Genomic DNA, 25,128 nt, shown 5'->3' with positions numbered 1-25,128 from the left:
GTTGTGTGATGTTTGTGGCACATCCATGCTGAGAAAATCAGGTAATACAGGACACAACCCCCTCCCTGCCTTTGGTTTTTGCCCACTGCAGTTCTCCCCCGTGGACAGCCCTGGGAGTGCCAACACCTGGATTCTGCTGTAGGGTCCCTCCAGTTAAAGGAGTGCTTTGGCAGAGTGAGAAGGGGGTTCTGATCCGAGCATGAGCCTTCATTCCTCCCACAGGTGACCCCGGACTCGGAGAACGACTTTGGGAACTACAACTGCACTGCCGTGAACCGCATCGGCCAGGAGTCCTCCGAGTTCATCCTGGTGCAGGCAGGTGAGCAGCCCAGGCAGGAGAGCAGGGAATGGAGTGTGGGGGGCGTTGAACTGAGGTGACAGAGTGGCCCTTCTCTTGCAGTTTGTGTTCAGCAGGAGAGCCAACTTCTGCTTTCAGAGAGGCTGTTCCAGACTCTGTGCTGTAGATGCTCAGTGTCTCCGGTTCCTTGTTTCTGGAGGGTCTCGTTCTTTCCTGTGCTTCCAGCACACCTTGACAGAGCTGTGATCTGTGATTTCTGACAGACACTGCATGTGTGTGCACAGGGGCTTCCCCAAATCAGCAAAATACCCCTGATGGTACAGGGAGTGCACGATACAAACCGCAGAGCTGACCCAGCCCAAGGGGCTGTGTCTGACTGCAGCACACCCTGGGAGGGTCCCTGGGGTCAGGCTCTGTATTGCAGTGCCCCAGGGAAGGACTGTAGGGACAGAAGAGCATCCAGGGTACTTTTGCTACACTGCTTTGGTTGTCCTCAATTAGAGAAGGGACCATGAGTCTGCAGCCTCACAGAGAGGAGACAAGATGACGGTCTCTGCACTAATTAACCTTCTTAAAAGCTGCTCCAAAGGGAGCCTCGGGCCCAACCTCCTCCTCTCCTTTGTGAAGCCATGCCAAGGGTGTCATTGATGTCCCCAGATTGCTGCTTTCTTTTCCCTGATCCCTCCTGTGTCTCTGGTTCTCTTCCCTTCTCCCGCAGACACTCCGTCCTCCCCGTCCATCGACAGAGTGGAGCCCTATTCCAGCACTGCCCAGGTGGAGTTTGATGAGCCTGAAGCCACTGGTGGGGTTCCCATCCTCAAGTACAAGGCAGAGTGGAGGGCCCTGGGCGAGGGAGAGTGGCATTCCAGGTTGTATGATGCAAAAGAAGGTAGGACAACACAACCAGGTGGTACCTCCCCCACCTGAACCTCCCCAGACCGACTGTCCTTTAGGGAACAGCCACAGAGGAGGGTTCCACGGCTTTGCACTTCCACCTCCTGTAGTTATAAGGCCCAAAAATAGTTCTTAGACATTTGCTGTGCAGTGACAGGTTGTGTTTTCCCTGGGAGATGAGTGTGCTGAGGGCTGTACCTGTGTGGCAGGGCACAGAGGGGGTGGGCAGCACTGTGCTCATCTCTGCAGCCCTTCCCTGTTCCCACCATCCTCCCTGAATGAGGTGAGGAGCCCTGTGCTTGGAATCAGATGAACGTTCACTTGCTGACTGGGGAGTGTCTGTGTGCTTCCCACAGAAGGCTTTTCAAGCCCCTCAGTTGCCCTTGGAAAATAAACCCTCCTATTCCAGCAGCAAAGCTGCCTCCCATTGCACCCCATCTTGTTAAATCCATAGCACTGCACACTGCTTCAAATGGATCTGTAAGGCAAATAAACCAAACTCATTTTGATTTGGGAGGACTAGAGATTATCTCAGCTGGTTAGAGGCTGGTGCTGATAATGCCAAGGTTGTGGGTTCAATCCCTGTATGGGCCATTCACTTTGGAGTTGGACCTGATGGTCCTTATAGGTCCCTTCCAACACAGAATATTCTGTGATGTTGTGACTATGAAAAGGAGAGTTCTATTCCAGAGCTGAATCTTCCTCCACCAATCCTGTCTGGAACTGAAATTCTTCTGTTAGGTCCCCTCTGGAGTGATGGGATCACACAGAGTCAGATTTATTCCTCTTTCCTCCCTCATGTCCATGCAGGAAAAACAGACCTTATTTCTCTCTTGGTATCACCACGACCCCTGAGCTTTTCTTTGCTTTCCTTCCCTTGTTTCTGCCCCAGCCAACGTGGAGGGCACCATCACCATCACTGGCCTGAAGCCTGAGACCACCTACTCGGTGAGGCTGTCTGCTGTCAACGGCAAGGGCGTGGGGGAGCTCAGCCTGCCCTCCGAGTTCAAGACACAGCCAGTCCGTAAGTGAAAGCCAGCCCTGCCCTGCCCCTCTGCTCACCTCACCTTCAGCCTTTCCAGGGAATCTCTGCCATGCATGGAATGACACCTCCTTGTCTCGCAGGCCTGGCTGCACCCCGTGTTCTCGGGGTGGGTTTGGGTCGTAGTGGGTTTGGTGGCTCATTAAAAATCCTCTTGGGAGGGAGGAGGCAGAGGAGCTGTTTTACCTGCACTGGTTGGTGCCCTGGGCTGCCAGAATGGACTTGGTGTGGCCACAGAGAAGGGACTGTGTAAGGGGGGATTTAAATAAGGAAAAGCAGTTGAGGAGGGTGTTGGTCCTGGAGAGTGTGGTGTCACTGGCACAGGGCAGGTTTGCTTTGCAAATCAGAAGAGAAGATGTTCAGCACATTGAGGCCACGAGCTGGGGAGGGAGGGAGGGTTCTCTTTTCTGCACATCCCTGCTTTAAGGTGCCCATCCATGAGGGGATTCCACAGCCTCTGCTCTGCTGTACTGGGTCATCTTCCAGTCCAGGCACAGACTGTGGCCCAACACTGTCCCTCCTGTTCCAGTCAGTATGAAGGTGGCAGGAATTCAAAATCAGAGTTATTCAAGATGGGAAGGAGAGAAAGAAAAGGAGCAGAGTGTGCTGGGGAGATGTGACAAAAGCAGGCAGGGGAGAGGTGGTGGTTCTGTGGTTCTTCTTTCCCATTCCCCTGCATCCTGATCTTCAGCCTGTTCTTCTTCCCACCGTCACACCCAGACCTCTGTCCCGTTCTGGAGCTCTTCTGAAGCCACTCTGAACTCAGAGCAGTTCCCAGCCCATCAGGTGCATGTTTGGAGGCCCCTGGGCTGTGCATGGTCTTGGTTTTTGTCTGCCAACTTCTGCCTGCCCAGAGCTGCTGAGCAGAGCAGTGTGGGGCAGGACACCTGTGGGATTTTGATTTTCCAGCTCCCTGTTCTCTGTCTCCTCTTCTCACATCTTCTACATTTTTTTTTTGTGTGTCTATCTCTGTCCTTTTATTTTTTTGGTCTGTGTTCCATCCATGGATAAACTGCAGGCATCCCTCACCCACGTAAGTGCTCTCTGCATTTCTTTCACTCTCTTTTTTTTTTTTTTTTTTTTTTTTTTGTTCCTCTAACATACAGAACATTAGCTTTTAATTTAGTGCCTTTTTCCTCTCAGGGTCTTTAGAAATGGAGTAACTGGTAGTGTCCATTTCCTAACAAGACTGACTCTAGAATAGTCACCCTGCTCTGGGTGATGCTGCTCTTTTTTAGAACAGAATTAGGGCTTAACACATTTGTCTTTAGTGTAAAGCATGCAACTGAAATATTTAACATAGTGATTGTCTAATAATAATAATAATAGATAGTGTATTGACTACAGACTGGAGTAGTGGAAGGCTTCATATTTATGAATCCATTAAAATCGTTAAATTTTAATAAAATATAGATAATCCAGGGAAACCAAAGAGGAAGAAGTTTTAGGTAAATTTTAAGTCTGGTTTAGACCAATTAAGAGCCAACCAACCAAAAACTTCTAAATTTTTAATATCTTCGTAATTTTAAAAGCAAAAACTTCAAGAGAAAAAAATTCACATTTTTTGCCTCTTCTCACCAGTAATTTTTACCATTAGTAGTCTTTGGACAGTCTTCCAGCACTTGTGTAGGTTGTGTACTTAAACAAACCTCATACTAAATGAAAAACGAAAAGCATGTTTCCCCTTCCCAATGCAAAGTGAGTCAGAAATGTGATGGATGTGTTTAATTGTCAGTGAAACACTGGGTGCTCCATAGCTTTGTGCTGTTCCAATCAGAGCTAAATCAATGGAGCCAAAAGGAGCCTCTTCATCTCAGGGAGCATTGTTCTCTTTATTATTGTGTCCTTGTGGTGAACTGCTGTTATTCCCAAGATTCCATGGACAAGCTTGGGGAAGCTGCTCTCACATCCTTTGAGATTTCTGAAGCCGAAGTTAAAAAAAACAGGGAATAATTTTTATTTTTAACCCAAATTCCCGTGTTTAAATCACACCTGTGCTGTTTTTCCTTCAAGGCTGTTTTATCCAAAAGCTTGGACACAGTGGAGCAGTGAGAGGATGGCTGGGTTGGTAGTCAGGGTGGATGAATGAAGGGACAGATGGACAGACAATTGCAAATTGCAGCAGTTAGAGAGTCACCTGGGAGACATTTCCACAACATATGTGCAGTCTGGGGCCTGCAATTGTGTGGAGCCTGTTAATTGCAGCAGGAGTAATTATATCCCTTCTCTGAAGGTAATCATGGAGAGTGTTACAGCTCCCAGGGTCTGGGGAGAGTCCAACAGAGCAGTGATAGCCAGGGGAGATCAGGGCTGGGGTGTGCACATCAGGGCTGCAGGAAAAGGGGAAAAAATCCAATTAAGAAGAGAGGAAAAAGACCATTAAAAGCTTTGTTTCAGCCACATTGTCAGATCTGTCTGCCAAGCCTCATGTCCAGCACCTGGGGACAGGTGTGTGGCTTTGAGGAGCATTAAAGCACATTTGTTGTGGAGTCTTTTGGTGGTTTTTAATGTGGCAGCAGGCTGCCAGTCAATCCATAGCCCCCAACTCTGCTCCCCTGTAGGGTAAGTTCCAGCTCTTCTCCCTTCTTTGTGGGCTAAACTGCATTTTTCATTTGCAAATTCTGTTCTGCTCCTCCAGGCACAGCCCCTGTGGGATCCCTGGGAGCTCTGGGTTTGACACCAAAACATCTCCATGTACAAACCCCCAGCCCAACAAACCAACACCAGAATAACCCCCAGATTCCAAATCCCTTCACATTCTCCCTTTGGGCAGTTTTTACCAGGAATCCCCTCCCCTCCTCACCTGCCTTTCTCTTTCCCCAGCGAGTTCTGCTGCACCCACCTCCCGTTTAGCAGAGAGTGAGTACAGCACAAAGGGCTGCCTTTGGTCCACTGTGCTCTGCATGATCTTCTCACTGGGTGTGCTGCAGTCTGCCTAACATCCCTGGGGGGTTTCCTAACATCCCTGGGGGTTTTTTTCCTACTCTTCTCTTATTTTTTCCCCCCAGCTCTCTCTCCATGGGGCTGCTCCCCAGCCCCTCAAGGGGATTTACCCCTCTCTGTCACTGATGGTTCTTGGGGTCTTGGAGGCAGAGCAGTGATAATTCTTTAAACCCAAAAGATTTTATGTGCAATAGTTGAGAAACCCCTCCCACAGCTCGTGTCTCTCCTGCTGTGTTCTTCCCAGGGCTTTTGGGAGCAAGGACATTCCCTGTCCTTCTGTCCTGGCAATCCCTGTATTTCCTGGTGCAGCCCGGGCAGTGCAGGCTGGCAGCTTCTCCCAGAACTCACTCATTTCCTGAGGTGCTCCCACTTTCAGGGCTGTTAGTCCCTTTTCCTGCTCTCTGCATGTTCCCTGGACATAGTGCATGGAGGTGGGAAAGTCCTTTCCCTGTGGAGGGGGGACTGGAAAGCAGCAGCAGGGCACGATTTTTGCAGCTTCTTTAGGTAGCACAGCCCTGCCATGGGGATTCAGGTCATTCTCACTCTCACTAAAGCTCCTCTCTCTCCTTTCTGTCCCCCCTGCCCCTTCCCCTTGATTTCCACGGGGTTTCACCTTGACTGTCCTGTCCATCCTCCACGTTTCCATAGCAACTCCTCCTGCTGCTGAATCCCAAAGCCCAGAGGCACCGAGTGAGTAGCTGGGCAGTGCTGGGCAGTGCTGCCCGTGCTCTGGAGTGCTGCTTGTGGTGCTGCAGCCCTTGGGAGAGGGCATTAAAGTGCTGTATTGCCTCATCCTGGTGCCTGCTAACCAACAGTGTGTGGTGTGAGCATGGGGAGATCCCAGCATGGGGCCACTCTGCCTCCTCCTCCTCCCATCAGCCCTCCAAGCATGTGCTGAAAAATGGAAGTGGAAGGTTTAGAAGGAACACAGAGGGGGATGGAGGTGGGGGGAAAAGAAATAGAAGTTATCATTTCCAAAAGGAGTATTTGCCTTTCACATTCCCCATCAGTGATTTTGGTGTTAAAGCTGCCTTTGCACAAAGGGATGTGGGCTAAAGGATGTTCTTGCTGCCCTGCCTTGCTCTGTTCTCTTTGAATCCAGGGAGGCAGAGTTGATATTAAAAGCATGGGTGTTGGATGCTGAAAGAGATGCAAATGAGGAGATGGAATATCTTACAGGAGAGAGGGAGCTTTGCCCCATCTTACCACCAGTGCCCTGCTTACCTTAAAAGAGGTGTAAACTTCCCCAGAAATCCTGTGTGAGATGGACCTGGATTCAGATTCCCTCAGTTCTTGCCCATCCCTTGCTGTCTTGGCAGCCATTCCTGGTGAGGCTGGGTCAGGGTAGTCCAAGGAAAACGAGCTGAAAGAGTTGCATGAGTTGATTTGTACCCAAAATAACCATTTTGAAGTGTCTGCTTTGGCCTGTTCAGAGTCCAGGGCCACCCCTGCCTGGATCTGAGTGGCTGTGTCACATGAGTGACTTTAATCCCTGCCTGGAGGAGATTTACAGTCAGTCACATGTCCATAGAAAAGCCAAGCAAATACCTGCAACAAAACAGTGAGAGAAATAAAAAATCCCTTAAGGAAGAGCCAGGTTTTCATGGTGCATCCGTGTGTTTTGAGCAGCTGATCATTCCTGCAAGGCCAAATGCTTCTCTCTTGGGTTTGCAATAACCAAATGTCTGTGTTTCTGGGAATGTGATCTCCAGGCTGGAGACCTGCAGTGGGTCAGAAATGGGTCGTTGCTTCTAAATGGAAAATACTAAAAGCATGATGTGTGTGATTGTTCTGGGGGTTGGGATGGATGGTATGGCCAGTAAAAGGAATTAAACCCCCCATAATTATTGCTACATTTATGACTGGCACATTCTGTGGTCTAACCCTTGTCCTTTATCTGCCAGTGGCCACAGCCAACGAGTTTTTCTTGCAGGATATTTTATTTGTCCAAAGGGCCAAACCCCAGTTCCTGATGCACTGGAGTGCTGGGGGTTCTGAATTGCTGAGGAGACTTTTTAATTCTCATCACACCTGGAGGATGGGGAGGAGAGGGCAAAGGGCAGAGTCTGTAATAATCCTTTATTCCTTAGGAGGCAGAGACTCTGTTCATGTGTGGGCTTCCCTTGGAGGGAAAACGATGGGTTAATGTTTTGCAGAATATTTTGTTCCCTAAAAAGAATCTTTAGGGAGAAAAGAGACTGAGGGCTGATTTGTGATCAGCATTTTCCACCCTTGATTTTGGTCTGGGGGCAGGGGCTGTGTGAGGAGGACGAGGGAGGTGGGGTTTGTAAGGACAGAAGTTTCCATTTTCCCCCACACTGAAGTTCAGCTTTTTCTCCTGGCCAGAGGCAGCTCTGCCCTGTCCCTGTTGTTTGTGTACAGACTCAGTCTGTGCAAAGAGCAGCCACATTTGTATGCTGGGCTGTTCTGCAGCACAGCAAGATGTGATATTCAGCAGCACAAAAAGAGCACTGGCACAGGGCTGATGCTCTTATAACTTTTGCATCATTTAATTACTGCTGCTGCTGCTGAATGAGCTTGTGTTTTACCCTGCCCTGACCTCGGGGGTTCAGTGAATGAAACCAAGAGCAATTAGAAAATGAGAGTTGCTGGGTGGCACCATGAAGTCAGGAATTGAAGCCTAATGAAGCTGAAGAGTTTCTTCACTGGCTTTAGTGAGTTTTTGCCTTGATGTGATCAGTAGCATATGGGAGATGTCTGTAGTCGTGTTAAGAGGTTAAGGAATATGTATCTCCTTGGAATTAATCCTCTGAGGTTGCTCCAATAAGTAGCTCTGTACCAGTGGCAGTAATGAAGTTTTTCTTGCAGCTCTCTCCACTGAGGAATCTGGTTTGGCTTGCACTTGAAAAAGTGGATTATTTTTCAGATGAGGTACTAACATGAATGTTTCTTCTCTCCAGTCTCCTGGTTTTCCAGAATCTCTAGAAACTTCTGTCTTATTTAGTAGGTAATGGCCAAGAGGTTCAATTTGCAGGATGAAGGGGGTGGAGGACACTGAGCAAGAGACATTCAGGTGGAAAACTGAGTGGGTTTTTCCTGTGAAGTCTGTGTTACCTTTCACAGTGCATCCAGTCAATGCAGGCTTGGGAGAAGCACCCCAAGGAGCTGGGAACTCTTGCTTTGGAATTTATTTCCCCCAGAAATGGGCCTGTCCACTGAGTATTTGCTGCAATAAGACAAATGCACGTGAGGGAAGCCTGTTTACCTAAAAAGTGAAAGTCTGATAACAGGTGTCCATTGATTCATTTGTCTTTCACACTCCTTTTCTTTTTCCTTTCCCTCCCACCCCTTCCAGATTTACCAGGGAGTTCAGATGTTTCTTTTCTGTGCCACTGCCTGTGTCCAGCTGGAATCCAGGAGCTGCCACTGCAGTGCCTGCAGGCAGACAGTGCTGAGCTCCCCTTCTCCACAGCAATTCCCTGGTCAGGGCCAGCTCTGATGGAAGGTGTGGTTAGCTGGGGACTGAGGGAGAAGCATTTTCACAGAACAGACCCAGCTGCATCTCTCCTCTTGGTGCTTTTCAAAACCTGTGCTCTGCAGCTCAGCTGGGCACTGCTCCGTGGCTCTAACGAGCCCTGGTAACAACAGGAGCTAGAAATGACATTTTGACCAGGTTCCTTGGCCCAGTGGCTCTGAGAGAGACTGGCAGCAATTGTGTTTTGAGACTCCCAGAATTACAGCCCCTCTGGGTGTCCCTCTGTCCCCTGGCAGTCTGTGCTCTGCCTGCCTGCCTCCCACCCATGGCAGGGGGATGACTGCAGGGTTCTGAACTGAACACACCATTTCCAAGTGACTTCTGTGTCTCAGAAACTTCTGCTTGTGGCTCAAGGCCAGCCTGGATGGGGCTTGGAGCAGCTTGGTCTGGTGGAAGGGGGTTGGAATTGAGTGATCTTTAAGGTCCCTGCCAACCCAAACCATTGTATGATATTTGTGCTGCTGATTTTGCCCTTCAGCTTTAACTGAAGCCTTCTCTCCTGGGGAGGTGATCTGACAGGCAGCCTCTCTTGCCTGTTTTGAAATCTAGTGTTTCCTCATGACCAGAAGACACTCTTTGCCTTTCCAGCCCAGTAAACTTCCCTCCTTCTCAATGCACCTGCCCAGAGTTGTGTGAGGCTGTATTTATAACTGCAGAGAATGGATTGAGAGCTTTGTTGTAACAAATGGATTTTACATTTTGTACCATCAGTTTTTTCCCTGGTAATGGCGTGTCCTTAATCTTGTCAGGGAACAAGCACCCAAAAGATTAAGGGTTTAATTCTCTATACATCACATTAACAGGGAAGTACCAGAAGACTGTGAAGTCACCTCATTAAGGTGAGACAGAGGGATGAGCATGAAAAATGCAAGTTATAAAGGAGAGAGTAATTTAGGAAGGGAAGTGGAGCATGGACTTGGCGTGTGCTCTGCTGTGACACCTGATGTTGTGCCATTCCCCTGCCACACACTGCACATTCCTTCATCTTTTCCAGCACTTGCTGTCTCCCTTGGGCCAGCTTGGTCATTCATTTCCAGAGCAGAGCTCTTCATCCCTCTCCCCACTGACAGACCCCCCCTGCACCTCAGTGGAGCCCACGGGGTGGGGCAGAGCTGGGGCACCCAGTGCAGGCTCTCACTGACCACGTTCCAGTTGCAGCTCCTTGATGGAAAGCTCTGGCCTTGGAAACGTTCACACCCAGCAGGTTTTTCTCTCTTGCAGTTGTTGTTGTTGCTATTTAGGAAGACCCTTGTCCTGCAGAGGGGAGGACACCTCAGTGTGGGAAGCCAAGGTTTGTCCTCCCTTGGGCCGGTTCTGCCCCCTCCACCTCGGCTGTGTCTGAGTAACAATATTCCCTTTTTCTTTCCAACAGTCTTGTGGATTCCTCCAGCATTTCTGGCACACACTCTGCAATAATTTTTGCTCCTTTTGTTCTCTGACGTGGTATCACTAAGCAGTGACGCAGCTGTGCCTAACCCAGGTCATAACCCAGTGCTTTCTGTGGTTTAATATTCTTATTTTCCAGGCGGTTTTACTGTCTCCCCAGTGTTTCTGATGTATACTGGCTAATTTAATTTTGCTCCTATTTTATTTAGTCTGTAATTCTGTTGTTGATTTTTTTCCCTTGCCCATTGTTTACATCAGTTTTTTAATTTTTTTGTATTTTCCATGTGACCTCCTCCACTTTCCTTTCAACCAAATCATGTGCGTGCGTATCATGTGACTTTGTCATGTGGCTTGCATGGTGCTGCTGATGTCGTCCTCGCTGGTGAACAGAAGGTAAAACACTTTGTTCTGATTGGTTGCCTAGATTTGGGGTGAGGACTCCCCTCTGGTCGCCGACCGGGGAGCTCCAAATTCCGTCACTCCACAAATCCTCCCACGAGCCCCTTTGGAGAAGTTGCTCATCACTTTGTCTGCATGTCAAGGACTCAACTTCTGCATTAACTCCACCTCAGTCTCCTGCACTGAGCTTGGAAAAAGCCTGGAGGGAACACAAAAAAAACAAGGCAGAAATCCCCTGGCTCGGTCATTTGCTTCTTCACTCTGAGTCCAGCAAGGAGCTGTCCAGGAAGGTTCTGGAACACTCTGGAATGAACACCAGTGGCCAGAATCCCTTTGCCCCTTAGGGTACCAACCACAGGCTGGTATTTGATGGGGGGTTGTGGCAACACCATCTCTGCTGTGGCTTTAGCAGCATTTTGCCCTGTACAACACACATTTATGGAGCTGTATATATATATATATATATATATATATATATGTATTTGTATATATACACACATTCACACTGCACATGTTTAGCAGCCTTCCAAAAGAATCCTAAATTCTCTGTCTCTGACCACCACAATGTCACAGTGAGATTTAAGAAATAATTTTTTCTACTGTAAAACTTTAGCACAGCTCGAATGGGAGCTCTGCTATAAAATACTGCATATATACACTATAATATATATATAATGCCATCTATAGTATATATAGTATAAAATAGCACACCCAGGGTTCATGATGGGAGCTCCACCTCACACAGTTTCCATCAGAGGTGCTGTTGCACCTTTCTTGCTGCTCCACCCCTGGAGTATCTGGGAGCCTGGCAAGGATTTAACCCAAACTCATGTCACAGTAGCTGCTGATCTCCATGAAATCAAGAAGCAAATGACTGACCCCTGCAGCTTCTGGAGCTGGAATCAGCCTCCAAGTGAAGTGTGTGGCAGTGACAACAGTTTCTGCAGCGTTGGGATTTTTACAACTTGGCTTCATGCTCTGCATAACCTGAAGGGGAGGAGGGAGGGAAACAATTCTGCTGCCCCAGCTCAACAAGGGACTGTGAAAACCAGGAAGCAATTGGCTTTTTTTCAATCTGTGAATTCTGAGCTCACCTTATTGTCTTGGACAATCCAGGAAAGGATTTAGGCTGGGGTTTGCCAGGCAAACAGAACTAACACCAGTAACCTTCCCACATGACTGCATGCACAGAGGAAACCCCTCTTCCCTGGGTCTCTGCCCTCTCTGGTTGGACTCCAGGAGGGTTGAAGACTTTAGTTGTCTCGTTTTTGCATGTTTTTTGTTCCTTCTTTTTGACTGTTGGTGTTTTGCTTCTCTTGTGTGCATTCTGAAACCTCCTGAGCTGTTCTTTCTCTGTATTTACCACTCGTGGAGACTTTCCCTGGTGTCTCTTTCCAGTTGTGACTCCTCAGGTCACAATCTACTCCTGTTCACACGATGGTCAGAGATTGCAGAAATCAGCTCCTTCCTTGTTCCTGTGTGGCAGAAATTGCCCTCAACAGCAGTTTGTACTCTCTAAGCACAGCAAGGATGCAGGATCTTTCCTTGGTGCCAGCTGGGCGAGGATTTAAGCTCAGCCTAAATAGTGCTGCAGTGTCTGGTGACCAGTTTGAGCTGCTTTCCCAAGTGGGCAGAGGAGAGGTGTGGTAAAAGGTGTCTCAGCTGCACTGCTGTCCCTTCTGGGGTCCAGCACACACTGAGTCCCTGGGGACCAGGGAGAAGTTTGTGCTGGTTTTTTTCGTATTCTCCCCCCACCTGAAGTTTTCCTGCACTCCTGGTGCTTGTGGCACCCTCTGAAAACCAGATAATAATAAAACCAGCTGCTGAAACCCAACTCCATCAGGCTGGTAGTAGGTCAAGGAAGCACTGAATGTAAACTGAACAGTGCCAGGATACCAGGAGCCATTTACTGCTGCCCTGCAGCAGGAGATTATTGGTGCTGATGGCTTACTTAGCAGGAGTGGATAAAAACCCATTTGGAATCCTAAGGGCTCAGAGCACTGTCCTCAGCTCCTCTCACACCATGTGTGGGAGCCAGCAGGGAGTGATTCAGCCTTTGGGAGCCTGCAGGAAAGTCCTGATTTCATGTACAGATCAGATTGATTCTGAGTTACCTCTGGAGCCCAGGGAAGGGATGTCTGAGCTTCCCTCGGGATGTGTGCCCTGCCAGGGCAGTGCCAGCATCTCTGACCCCTCCTGGAGGGACAGACCTGCTTCCTCAGCACAGCAAAGCACTGGAGGGCTCCTTTCTGAGAGTTAGAGGAGGGCACATCTCTTGGCTTCTCCCACAGGTTGAAGCACTATTTGGATTGTTTTTGTCCTGGAGAGTGTCCTGTGGGTGAAGCTGGGCTCAGGCTGGATCCCCCAGCAGTGTGGAAGCACAAGGTCCTGCATCCCTGCTCCTGCAGCTGAGTGGCTTTGAAGCAGATGTTTGGAAAATGATGATCCAGAGGAAGTCTGGCGTGTCTGTAGCTGGTGACTCTCACTGAGCCCCAGGGGATTCCTCAAGGACCCCCCGTTCTGTGGAACATTAAGGCTGGAAAATGCCCCTGAGGAGGGTGGAAGGGGCAGATTTCTGCAACGTGCCCAGCGAGCTGGGTGTGAGTGGGAGCTCCCCAGGCATGAGGCCCCCCCTGTAATGCTCTTTGCCTTTCAGCCCCGGGCTGTAGGGAGGATGCATGTCTGTGAGCATGAGCTGCTTCTCTAACCTGCTGGTGACAACCTTCTCTCTCCAGCTACTGACATCTTCACTCATCACGGGGCTGCTGATTCTGCTGGACTAAACTCTTCCCACTAAACTTCTTCCTCCTTTGTCTGACACACTAACCCATTTTTAATTTTACAGCCCTGTTGTATCTGGATTACATCCACCTGCTTAAGAGAAATGAAATGCCATGTAATTATGGAGAGAAAGCTGAGGTATTTTCAGCAGGGCTTGCACTGCTCCTCCTGCTGGGTGTCAGCCCTGAGGAGTGCTCAGTGTTCTCCTCTTTGAAGAGAATGTTTCTCAGGGCAGAAGGGAATTGAGGTATTGGGGAAGGAAGGAATCAGGAGCTAGGAATCAGGCAATTCAAAGTGAAGAAAAGGTTCAGCAGAGAAGGTAATTAATCATGGGAATGGCTGTGTATAAAGAGCAGCAGCATCTCTGACATTTAAAATCAAGAACGAGCATCTTTTCAAAGGATGTTCCTCTTAGTCTTGGTGCTCAGTCGCTGGAAAAAAAAGATCTGTCCTGTGTTAGATGAAAGGTCAAATTCTGTAAGTACAGAATTCTGTAAGTGTTCCCTTATCACTCCAGATTCTCTTTACTTATTGCTCATTATCTCCCTGAGGTGAGGGTGGCAAAGAGCCCCGAGGAGATGCTGCTCCTGCCCTGCCCAGCTGGCAGTGAGTGACCCATTGCTCACACCTACAGAATTGCTGCTCAGGAATGGCTCAGTGTGCAGCCAGGCCAGTGGCCAGGAATTGTTCCCAGTTGTTACTGGGAGCTGGTTTCTTGTGTAAAAAAAAACTACAGAACCAGACATTTGGGTTTGTTTAATTATTGGTGAATAACCAGTGTTGTTGCAGAGTAGCTTCTTAACTCAATGGTCAAAACCTGTAACTCTGTGGTGATGTTTTTCTTTTAGGATTGAGGAAATAAAAAAAATATAATTGCTTGGTTAATCTGATGTGTCCCAGGGGGGAATCCAGCTCTGGAGTGTCCAGCTTCTATGGGGGAGCCTTGTAAGGGGGGCATAGGCAGAGCAAGGGTTTGGAAAAGCAAAATAAAACCTGGGAAAAGGGAGCATTGCCTCTGTACATCTTTAAGAGAAGTTGCTGTGTTGTGAAACACAATTGTGTGTCTCACATCAGGGTGTCCATGGGTGGTAATTGCCTTCTGGGAGCAGCTGGGATGTTAGAGCATGTGAGAGTGTGCAAGAAAATGGAATTAATCTTAAATTACTGTGTCAGTCCAGGTCTTGCAGTTTTCTCATTGATGTTTCACCAAACAAAATGTGGTCAAATCCTTTCTTTGGCCAGGAAGGGGAGGGGGAAGGGTTTCAGATTACTAATGAAGATCAACTTCTGAATTATATTGGAAGATTAACTTTTCTCTGGCCAGTCAGAAATGCATGTGCTTCCCATTAGGAGCTGAATACAAATCCAGACAGAACAGATTTAGAATTGAGGATGGTTTTTGGGTTGATCTTAGTACAACTGGCTTATTATTTCCTTTCACTTTTAGTAGTATTGAATAGAAATAAGTCTTTTAAAAAGGTTTTATTCTCGGCAGCAGGCTGAGCTTTAAAAAAAGTCACAAATGTTATTTCAGCATCCAATTTTGATCTCATTTGCTCCTCCTGAGGTTGCAGATCTCACTGTTGCAGAGTTCTGGTGTCGTTCCCTGTGGGATACCTTGAGAGCTGGATCATTTGTGAGCTGTATTTCCCCTCACTTTGGTGTATCTGGGAGTGTGTGTTCAGGAATAATGTCCCTTTTCAGTGATGCTCTTTAGATCCACGTCCCACAGGAGCAGCCTGGTTGCCACATCCCCCACCTTGGTGTTTTCGGGGTGTTCCACATCAGTTTTTGCAGCAGAAGTAGAGAGGATATATCTGGTCATGGCTCCAGGATATTCCTGGGGAAGGGGGGGCCTTTGTCACTCAACCTCTGCTTCCAGCACCCACAAAAATGGGAACTTGTGCTGGTGAAACAAAGTGCCCAGTGCAGGGAATCCTTGGGTCTGGCAGATATTTGTGCCCCAGACACACGGAGTGTCGGGGTCAGGATGAGTGTAATGAACTATTCCTCTGATTTTTGAGCACTTTTTCCCCAGTGATTTTTTTTTTAACAAACCAACCTAAATCCCCCCCTTGTTCCAGGGGAACCCAGCGCTCCCAAGCTGGAAGGGCACATAGGAGAGGATGGGAACTCCATCAAAGTGAACGTCATCAAGCAGGACGACGGCGGCTCCCCCATCAGACACTACCTGATCAAGTACAAAGCTGTGAGTAGGACCCCCCCCCCAGCCTGTCCCCTGCCCCCTGGGCAGGCACACAGCCCTAAAGCTGGGATCTGCTAGGCCAGGCCTGGCTGGGAATAGAATGGGGGTGGTAAATCAGGCCAGAGCTGTGTTAAGAGGTAAATCTGTGTCACTCGGGTGATTTAAATTTGACATGCTAAGGTATGTGAGAACACTCTTAAAGTGCTTTGTGAGGTAGAGAAGCTGCAGCTTTTGCCCCCCTGAAAGTGGTCTAATGGTGGGGCAAAGATGAGAGGGGGAAATGAGGGATTTTCTTTGGGTGTGGTAATGCAGAAAACAGGATTCTGGGTAGGAAAGAGGCTGTTTTGGTATCTCTCATCCTCTCCACTTAGAGAGGATGTTTTCACAGAGTAGTTGGGGTTGGAAGGGACCTCTGGAGATCATCCAGTCCAAGGCAGGGTCACCTGGAGCAGGTGGCACAGGAACATATCCAGGTGGGTTTGGAATGTCTCCAAAGAGGGAGACTCCACAGCCTCCCTGGGCAGCTGTTCCAGGCTCTACCCCCCTCCATGGGAAGAAGTTCTTCCTCGAGTTGAGGTGGAACTTGTGCTCTGGTTTATGGCCACTGGGCACCACTGGCAGGAGTCTGGGACCATCCTCTGAGCCCCCTGGGAGCTGTTTGTGTGGACTGATGGGACACAGATGTGATGCTGTGCCCTAGCTGAGGGACACAGATGTGATGCTGTGCCCTAGCTGAGGGACACAGATGTGATGCTCTGCCCTAGCTGAGGGACACAGATGTGATGCTCTGCCCTAGCTGAGGGACACAGATGTGATGCTCTGCCCTAGCTGAGGGACACAGATGTGATGCTGTGCCCTAGCTGAGGGACACAGATGTGACGCTGTGCCCTAGCTGAGGGACACAGATGTGATGCTGTACCCTAGCTGAGGGACACAGATGTGATGCTGTGCCATAGCTGAGGGACACAGATGTGATGTTTTGCCCTAGCTGAGGGACACAGATGTGATGCTGTGCCATAGCTGAGGGACACAGATGAGGTGCTCTGCCCTAGCTGAGGGACACAGATGTGATGCTCTGCCCTAGCTGAGAGCTGCCTGCTGGTGCTGCAGCCTCCCCATTGCCCATGCCCAGCCCCCTGAGAGCTGTGCAGGCTGGCTGGCTGACCCGGGGCTGTGTTCCCCTGCCTGTCCCTGCCCTGCAGAAGCATTCCTCGGAGTGGAAGCCGGAGATCAGGCTCCCGTCGGGCAGCGACCACGTGATGCTGAAGTCCCTGGACTGGAACGCCGACTACGAGGTCTATGTGGTGGCAGAGAACCAGCAGGGCAAGTCCAAACCCGCCCACTACGCCTTCAGGACATCTGCCCAGCCCACTGTCATCCCAGGTACGCCCGGCACAGCTTTTTGTTGTTTTCTGCTTCCAATTAATGCACCGGTGCTGCCTCCTTTAATGTGCCTGAGTAACCCTGAGACTCGCTTGCTTCCAGCCCATCGATCACGGTTGGTTCCCCATCCAAAGCTTAGTTCTGGCCTGAGTGTACATACCTGTGCTCCGTGTTCCAGTATGTACAGCAGGGAGTGCTCCTGACAAACCCCTGCCTCACTGTTCCCAGGGAATGTTGGCTTTCTTTGGGTCAGGATTTGCCAAATGAGACTTTCTGGGCTCAGAAAGTGGGGGGCCCGTTTTAAACTCTTTCTATCTGTGGGGCAATCTGCAATCACGACGCAGGTTTCCCCCCCAGATCTGCTCTGGGCTTGCTTTTACTGCTTGTTTGTCCATCCAGCTCAGCCTTTGGAGGAATAAAGGCATAAGGAGGTTTGCCAGTGGTTGGGAAAGGAGACAGTGAAAATCTCTTTACTAAATGAAATGGAGATCAAATGATCAAATTACAGTAATTTTCAAACAGCACCTGTTTAATGTTGGGGAGGGAATTAGGAAAAATCACTAAAAAGAATTATTAGAATGCTGCTGCAAGCTCTTGTTTCAGACAGGCTTTACTTATTAGTGTGCTTAAAAAGTGAGGTTTAAGGACAATTGCTGTGAAAACCAAGCAGAACTATCAGCTGGGCTGCAGGAACTGAGCAGTTTGCAAGGTGTGGAAAGGCCAGTCAGAATTTCTTCTCTACACGTGGACATCTAAAAAAAAAATATGGGTGGGAGAAACCCATTTTTGTGTGAAACCCACACAGAGCAACCCAAACCTCAGGATGGAATTGCTGGGCTACCTGTACATGAAAGTTGTGCTGGTTAAAGGCAGGGGAGTTAAAGATCTCCTGAGTCAGGTCCTCACTGCACAGCCAGAGTTCCTGCCAGGGTTGGTGCTGACAGTCCACGCTGAGGGGAACGATTTGATTCCATTCTGTCTTCCAGATTAACTCAGTCTCGTGTTTTTTCTTCAGAACAACTGTTTTCTTTCCCTTGCCCTGAGAACTCAGCCCTTGCTCTGCCCCCTCCTTTGCCCCCTCCCTGCCTGGCTGAAGGGAACAGCTGAGACCTTGTGCAGTGTGGATGCTGAAATCCCTGGTTAAGGCACAGGATGATTTGTTAAGCATACAAATGAGTGACCCAGTTGGGCTGGGCTTGGACAAGTGTGTGGTAGGGAGGAGGAGGAGGGAAACACGGCCAAAGAGAGGCTGGGGGGCCGTTTGAACAAGGCTGGAGTTTTGGGTGGAAGAACCCTCAGTAACTCATTAAGCAACTCACTCTCTGATTCTCATTTTCAGCAGCTCTAATACTGACTCCCCTCACCCATTTGAAGGACAACTGTGGCTGGTGTGGCAGCAGAGGGTGAGGGTGGTTTGGCAGAGGGTGCCCTGAGGTGTCAGTTCAGAGCTGAGCAGCCAAACCCCGAGGTTGGGAGCAGCAGTGAGTGGTTCCTTTGCCCTGGGATGTGTCTCCCCAGTTAAGTCACGAGCACTGATCGGTCTTTCTGTTCCACCACGGTCCTTTGTGTGCAGCCACTGCTGGTTTCTTGTGCTGGTGTTTTATTTTAGCCTTTGATGGGACAACAAAGCTCCTGGGACAGCTGGGAGGGGCCTCAGCAAAGTCTGGGAGTGCTGTTGGCTCTGGAGCACACAGGGATAAAGTCTGGGAGTGCTGCTGGCTCTGGAGCACACAGGGATGTGCTGTAGTCCAGGGCAATGGGAGGGGTAACGAGCTCAGATGCCACTGAGCCCTTTAAATCCAACAGTAATGTGGGCAGGGACCCTCTGAAAAACGGGCAGAAAAGCCCAGTTTGTTATCAAAGGTGAAAATCCTTTGTCCTCTCTGGAGTTACCCCTCCCTTAGTCTGGTGTGGAGCGTAGGAGGAACCAGGATTCGAGGCTGCTGCTCAAATGTTGCACTTGGAAGTGTCAGAAGCACTTGGAAGAGCAGTTTTGGGGAGTGCAGATGTGCTGCAGGATTGCCCCAGCAGCTGGATGCAGCTGTTCCTCAGAAGGTGCTGGCAGAGCCCCGAGCAGTGACGTGATCAGGGCTGGCTTTGGGGCTCTGTCTCTCGGGGGTTTTGCCATTTTGGCCTCGCAAGGTGTTTCCAGACCCTTTGGTTCCCTGAGCTGATCCCCAAACTAACAGCATGCAGGAGAATATTTTCAGGGAGCAGGTTTTCTGCTGGCTCTAGTGCCAGCCTGCAGCAGGGAAGGGGCTCTGGGTGTTCCTTCCCTCCCTCTCGTTGTTTTCCTGGCATTTCACAGTTTGATTTCAAAGGGGCAAGTGAGAGCCAGTGCCTCTCACATGGCTTTGGTAGCAAGAGCTGGGAATTCCCTGCAGACCAAATGTGTGTTTATTTATCATGGAGAGCCCTTTGTTACCATGGTCTGCAGTGTGGCTGGAAGGAGAAGGGCATGGTTTTCAGTGATAATAACAACAGTAATTGCACGGGAGTGGTTCACAAGCAGCTGAAGGGAACAGTCAGTGTATTCCTGAGACCTTGGTGCTTCCTCAGGGTTTTAGTCACCTGGATATATCCAAGTCCAGGCTTTGGGGCAGGGCTTGGCCAGGCAGGTGGATTGTCTGCTCCACAAAAGCTTTTCTTTCCTTTATTTTGTCCGTGTAAAAGGCAGCGTTGTCCTTTCAAATACCAGATAACCACTTCCTTGTGTTTCTCGCTGAGCCTTCTGTTCCATCAGTCTTAATCTCATTTGCTTGCAAACCCCCTCAGCCCTGCCTTGGACCCTGCTCTGCAGCTTTGGGCTTTGCTGAGCTTCTGCCCCAGCCCTTTTGTCGTGAATGTGCTGATCCTTGAACCCCTTGAGCCATTTTAATTTACAAAATTAAATAGACCTTGGATTCTTATGTTTTCTATATTTATGACCTAATTTTTTTTATCTATTTTTCTCTCTTTCTCTCTCTCTCTTTCTTTCTTTTTTTTTCTTCCTCCTCCTTTCTTCCCTCCCCTCTCCCTTTTTCTCCCCCTTACCCTTTCCTATGTCTGTCGTCATACATGTCACCTTGGATCTCACGGGACACATCCACGCTTGCCACATGCACCAAATTTGTTTTTAAACAACCATATTTTCCCCTCCTGGGAACCATTGTCTGGCACCTGCAGCGACCTTGGGAAGTCCATCAACGTCGTCCTCCTTTGTTTCATTGCTTCTCTCTGCAGTGACTCTGCTTTTGCTCTGTTAGAAACTTAAAAAAGAAAACGAAATAAAGCAATATTTGCTTGAAAAGGTCCCACCAAGGTGTGAAAGCAGATAACTTTGCTTCAGAGGATCATGTCAGTTCAGAGAAAAAAAAAGAAACAAACACAGAACACTTTAAAAAAAAAATGTTTAATTTGAAAGAGTCAGTATTTTGTAACAAGGAAAAAAAAGGTTTAAGCCGAGTTTTTTCTCTTTAACGTTTTTTTTTTGTGACTTGTAATGAATTTGCCCTTTTTAATGGATGTAAAGAAAGAATTTTTTTTGGTGTTGTTTGCTTGCTGTTTTCATCAAAGGAAGGTACAATGGTGAAAGCCTTTAAGATTCTGCTTTTTACCGATTTCTCTGCACATCTGGTGCCGACCATCACTGTCTTGTGCAAAAAGCTTTCTAAGGGCCCAGCCACGAGTCTGAACCTGCAGATTATAAAGAGAAACAGAAGATTTGTCCGAGACCATCCTGCTGCTTTGCCCGAGGGTCTCGGGGGGCTTTGGCTCGTGGACTCACAGTTGTGGCCAGCGGAAGGTTCTCCTGATGTGCTGAGTAGGAACCTGTGGTGGGAATCACACTGAGGAGATTCCTGTTTCCCTTCTCCCTGGGGCTGAACCCCTGGGAGTCCCCTGGCCTTGAACCCTGGGGTGTCCCCTGGCCCTGGGGTGCAGGCAGAGCTGGGCACGAGGCAGCCCCTGGCACCCAGAGCTGCACTGGATGCTTGTCTAACACCTCCTGGTCCCCACTGCTGCATTCCCACCCTCACAGACATCCCCTTCCTTGCCACTTTAACAGAAAAGCTTAGTTACCTGCCCAGCTAAATTATTCTTATTATTATAACTACTGATCCTCCATAATATTCCTGGTTAACTGTGCATGTGACACTGCCAGGCAGGGTTATTAATCCACGGTGTGAACTGGTGCAATAGGAGCATCTTTGCTGCCAACTGCTGTGTGTTGCATTTCTGCATTTGAACAAATTCCAGGTGACTTTTTTTTTTCTTTGCTCCTTACTTAAAAAAAAAAAAAAAAACAACAAACAACCAAACACCATGCCCCCTCCCCCCCAAAAAAAAAAACCACACCAAAAAATCCAACCCAACACCAAACCCAGCGCCCCTCATGAATTTTCTTGGTGATGGGAAATCCCTTTGGCTCTAATGCTCTTCTGTAAATGGGGTCTCTCCTTTCTGAGCGGGGCTGAGGTGGCCAGGGATGAAATTGTTGACTCAGTTGTTGAACTGTCTGTACAGAATGTCTCAGATGCTCTCGGTTGGATGGGGTTAATCTCTCTAACAGGATCCTTTTAGGGACAAACAAAACCCTGCCCTCAGTCGTTTTCTGCTCTGCACATAAATCTCTGCTGTGTTTATTCAGACCTTGTTCATCATGATTTGTGAATTGCTTTTCTATCTAAATTATAAATGAAGAACTTGGTGCAGGTGTCGCACATAAAAGCCTGTGGATTTCTCTTTTTTTTTTTAGAAAACCCTCATCTTCAGTGTTTTAGAGCGTAGAGAATGTGTTACATCTTCTGAGTTTACACTTTAGTGGTACTGAAAAGTGAATCACTGTGAAGTGATTACAGCAAAGTAATCATAGTACTAAAAAGTGGTGTGATATCCCCTATAACTGAGCTAATCAAGGTCATTTGTAGATCTGCTGTCAGCTCTCTGTGGGTCTCCCCTCCTCTGCAGAGGGAGGTTGTTAGCTGAGGCTGAGATGGATCTCGCCCAAGTCACAGTTATTAAAATTACCTTGGATAAACTCTAACTTGACAGTGTGGTGTGGAGAGAGAGCAGCTCTGGGGAGGTTGTTCTGGCCAAGGAGAGGTGCCTCGGGCAGGGGGGGTTTGAGGGGCTCCTCTGCCAGCCAGGCAGGTGAGAGAGCATTTATGTGGCTGAAGTTACTTAGAATTAATCCCCTATTCAAGAGCAAACAGGAATCTGGTCAGCATGGAATCTATGCTTCTTTCTCTTGGAAACCTGAGGGGTTTGGGGTGACCTGCTGGTGGCCTGGAGGGGCTGCAGGGAAGGTGCAGAGAGACAAGAGTGGCAGAGCCCAGGGAATGGCTCCCCTCTGCCAGAGGGCAGGGTTGGATGGGATGTTGGGAAGGAATTCCTGGCTGGGAGAGGGGGGATACCCTGGCACAGGTTGCCCAGAGGAGCTGTGGCTGCCCCTGGATCCCTGGAAGTGTCCAAGGCCAGGCTGGAACAATCTGGGCTGGTGGGAGGTTTGAGGGAATGAGGCTGTAAAACCCATCAGCCCTCCTTCCAGGGACACTCAGATTAAAGCTGTTGGCATCCACTGAGAACAAAGAGCTTCTCTCCTGGGTTCTGGGGTTTTTTTGGGTGGTTTTTTTTTTTTTTTTTTCTGATGCATGAAATGAATTTTTATTTGTTCTGTTTGTACTCCTTTCTCTTGCCAAATACTGTGGGACTTCTGAAATGCCTGGAATCATACCTGCTCCTCTCCATCCCTTTCTGTCTCCTTGTCTGCCTGTGCCTGAACATTCCCTAGCTGAGACCCCACTAGGAAGACACAGCTGAGCTCTCTCTGGCAGTGTCTGTACAGCTGAGCTGCAGAAAGGAAAATCCGTGGGTCATTTTGTTGTACACTGTAAAAATGAGGGTGTTAGAAAAGTCAGTCTTGCAGGAAACTCATTTTCCATTTGGAAAAAAAAAATTAATTTGTAATTAATAAATTCTTCACTTCTTTAGAATTAAGGACTCCAGAAGTTTTTTAATGTTTTGTGTTTCCTTCTTTAACTTGTGGAAATGTTATTCCTCCTAGTCCTGAGAATAGCAAAAGGGGATTAATGGAAAGGTTGAATGTGCTCTGGATCAGGTCAGAAATGTCCAACATCTATTTATTACATGTCCTCTCATACACAGTGTGAGCAGCTGGTGCTCAGCAGTGACTATTTATTTATACATTTCTTTTCTACACAGAATTGTTTTAGACCCCAACAAACTCTTTAGGGATGTCTAAATATTAGTTTCCTTAAATAAAACCTAAATTCTGCTACAGAATGGAGTCAATAGTTCCTAGAAGCAGTTGTAGATCAATTTAATTTAATCAGATGTGACAGTCTGTGAAAATGAATAACACACCACATGCTTTCTGCATTTTATAGCAACAGCAAAATTCCTTTGCAAAATCTATACAGGAAAAAGAAATGCAGCACCAACAGCCTCCAAGTTCAAGGGGTCATGGAGGATTCTTAAATTATTCTTCCTTACTGCTGGTCTCTGAAGGATTTGGAATATCAATTCATGTCACGAATTAGAATTTATGATACTCAGCCAGCAGAAGAGGTTTGAAAGTTCCTGAAAATTGCAGGGCTGTCTTACTAGCCCAGAAAAAACCAAATTGCAGGTGATTGCCTTGGCCCAGTCTGATTGTCTGCAGTGCAAAATGTAAGAACAGCACAGAACCAAGGGCATTTCCCTGCAGGTTTGCCCTGGATCTCCCCACCCCGGGGGCAGAGGGGCACAGAATGGGCTGGAAGGGAGGGGGACACGAGGAGGGGGGGGCTTGTGCCTGCTCAGGAGCTCTGCTGTGGGTGTTCAGAGAGAACAGGGTCGTTTTGGGGCCATCAGAGCAGGAATGGGAGCTCTGGGGATGGTGGAGCCTGGTGGGGTTTGGACCCTTGTGCAGAGGGTTCAGGGTTCCAGGGCACTGACTCTGCTCCAGGTGACAGCACAGCCACTGTGACCTGGGAGCTCTTGGCAGTTTTGGGGATACAATTCCATGCATTATTCCTGGGCTGAGCTCCCCCACCCTCTGTTTCCAGCTTTAGAACCTGTATCTTCACTCCAATGAAGATATTTGATTTATTCCACGTCCTGTTCTGCTGCAGGTGGGGCTGCAGTGACCTCAGCCAGCCCTTTCTGAAGTCACACTGGCTGAGTTTCCAAGAACTGATCATTTTAATTCTTCCCCCACGACTGTGACGTTTCCCTGATTCATCTGTGAGTCACAGACAAGGTGTGGGCAATGCACAAAAACTGCAGGGCTCTTGAGGTGGTTTGTGCCACAGATAATTCCTGCCTTTGAGGGGCCTTGGGCTGATGCTGGCAGATCTTGGCAGGGAGAGGAAGCAAAGAGCAGGACTCTGTTGGAATGGAATTTTCCAGGAGGTGTTTTCTAGCACATGGAAGTCCCAGGATGACATATTTTTGGTCTCCCTCCAGCTCTGGTGGCAGGGATGAGGTGTATTCTGGAGGCACACAAGGAGCTCTTATCCTGTAATCCTGTCTGGGATTATTTCCTTAGTGCACCTTCAGGAGCCTGCCCAGGAGCTCCTTCCCAGGAGGGAGATGTGGATGAGAAGTTTGACACATCTTTAGCTTTTCCTCCAGGAGCTGATGTGAACAGCAGCATGTTAATTATTGAATAATTCACACAAGAGTCCTGAATACATTAGGAGAGGGGAAAATCCATGAGCTCCTCCCTCCCTGCACACAGAGGGTGATTAATTCCCTCAGTGATGCAGGGTGCTGGCAGGGGCTGGGCTGGGGGACACGTGTTGTGCTGATCCCAGTGTCAGGCAGGTGCCTCAGCGTGGCTTTTGGATACTCTCCTGTTGGAGTCTGTGCTCCTTGGTACCTCTCAGGGTCACAGAATGAGGCAGCACTTCCCTGCCTCAGGCAAAGGGTGTTCTGTCTCCTGTTCTGAAGCAAGGCAGTGTGTGCCAGGGGGGTATGGCTCTGGCTGTGAGCCCTGGAAAGGACCTTTCCACCTGTCAAGGTCAACATAAATCAGGCTGAGGGAAAGAGGTGCTTTGCTGGGTGTTTCTGCAAAGCAAAGATTGCCGGGGTGTGGGGGTTGTGACATCCAGCAGTAAAAAAATGAGGTAGAAATGACTAGAATTGCATCTTAATTGAAAGAAAAACCAGAATACTCCTCTGAGTGATGACAACTGTGATGCTCTTGCCCTGCTGTCTCAGGAATCACCAGCTGTCAGAGGCACAAGCCTTTGCTGAGGGCACAGTCCCGTCCTGGGAGGTAAATTATGTGATGGCTGAGACCAACCAACAGGTTTGGA

General features: G+C 48.7%; 1 protein-coding gene across 12 annotated transcripts in view; it reads left to right on the top strand.

Moving 5' to 3' along the window:
- Window positions 1–25,128, top strand: part of NCAM1 (neural cell adhesion molecule 1) — a 92,071-nt gene that overhangs the window by 59,643 nt on the left and 7,300 nt on the right. For 4 of the 12 annotated variants that reach the window (XM_032709735.1, XM_032709738.1, XM_032709741.1 and 1 more), the window contains 6 exons: window positions 223–319; window positions 1,017–1,187; window positions 2,085–2,216; window positions 10,450–10,452; window positions 15,324–15,448; window positions 16,648–16,828. In XM_032709735.1, coding sequence (XP_032565626.1) covers window positions 223–319; window positions 1,017–1,187; window positions 2,085–2,216; window positions 10,450–10,452; window positions 15,324–15,448; window positions 16,648–16,828 — 709 coding nt within the window. Of the gene's footprint in view, window positions 1–222; window positions 320–1,016; window positions 1,188–2,084; window positions 2,217–3,252; window positions 3,268–10,449; window positions 10,453–15,323; window positions 15,449–16,647; window positions 16,829–19,993; window positions 22,596–25,128 lie in introns of those variants that run through there. The other 8 variants (XM_032709732.1, XM_032709737.1, XM_032709740.1 and 5 more) reach the window with 5 other exon arrangements.

Source organism: Chiroxiphia lanceolata, chromosome 23 (genome assembly GCF_009829145.1).
Source record: "Chiroxiphia lanceolata isolate bChiLan1 chromosome 23, bChiLan1.pri, whole genome shotgun sequence".
Lineage (NCBI taxonomy): Eukaryota > Metazoa > Chordata > Aves > Passeriformes > Pipridae > Chiroxiphia > Chiroxiphia lanceolata.
The sequence above is the reverse complement of the archived record's forward strand: the minus strand, read 5'-3'. Positions and strand labels throughout refer to the sequence as shown.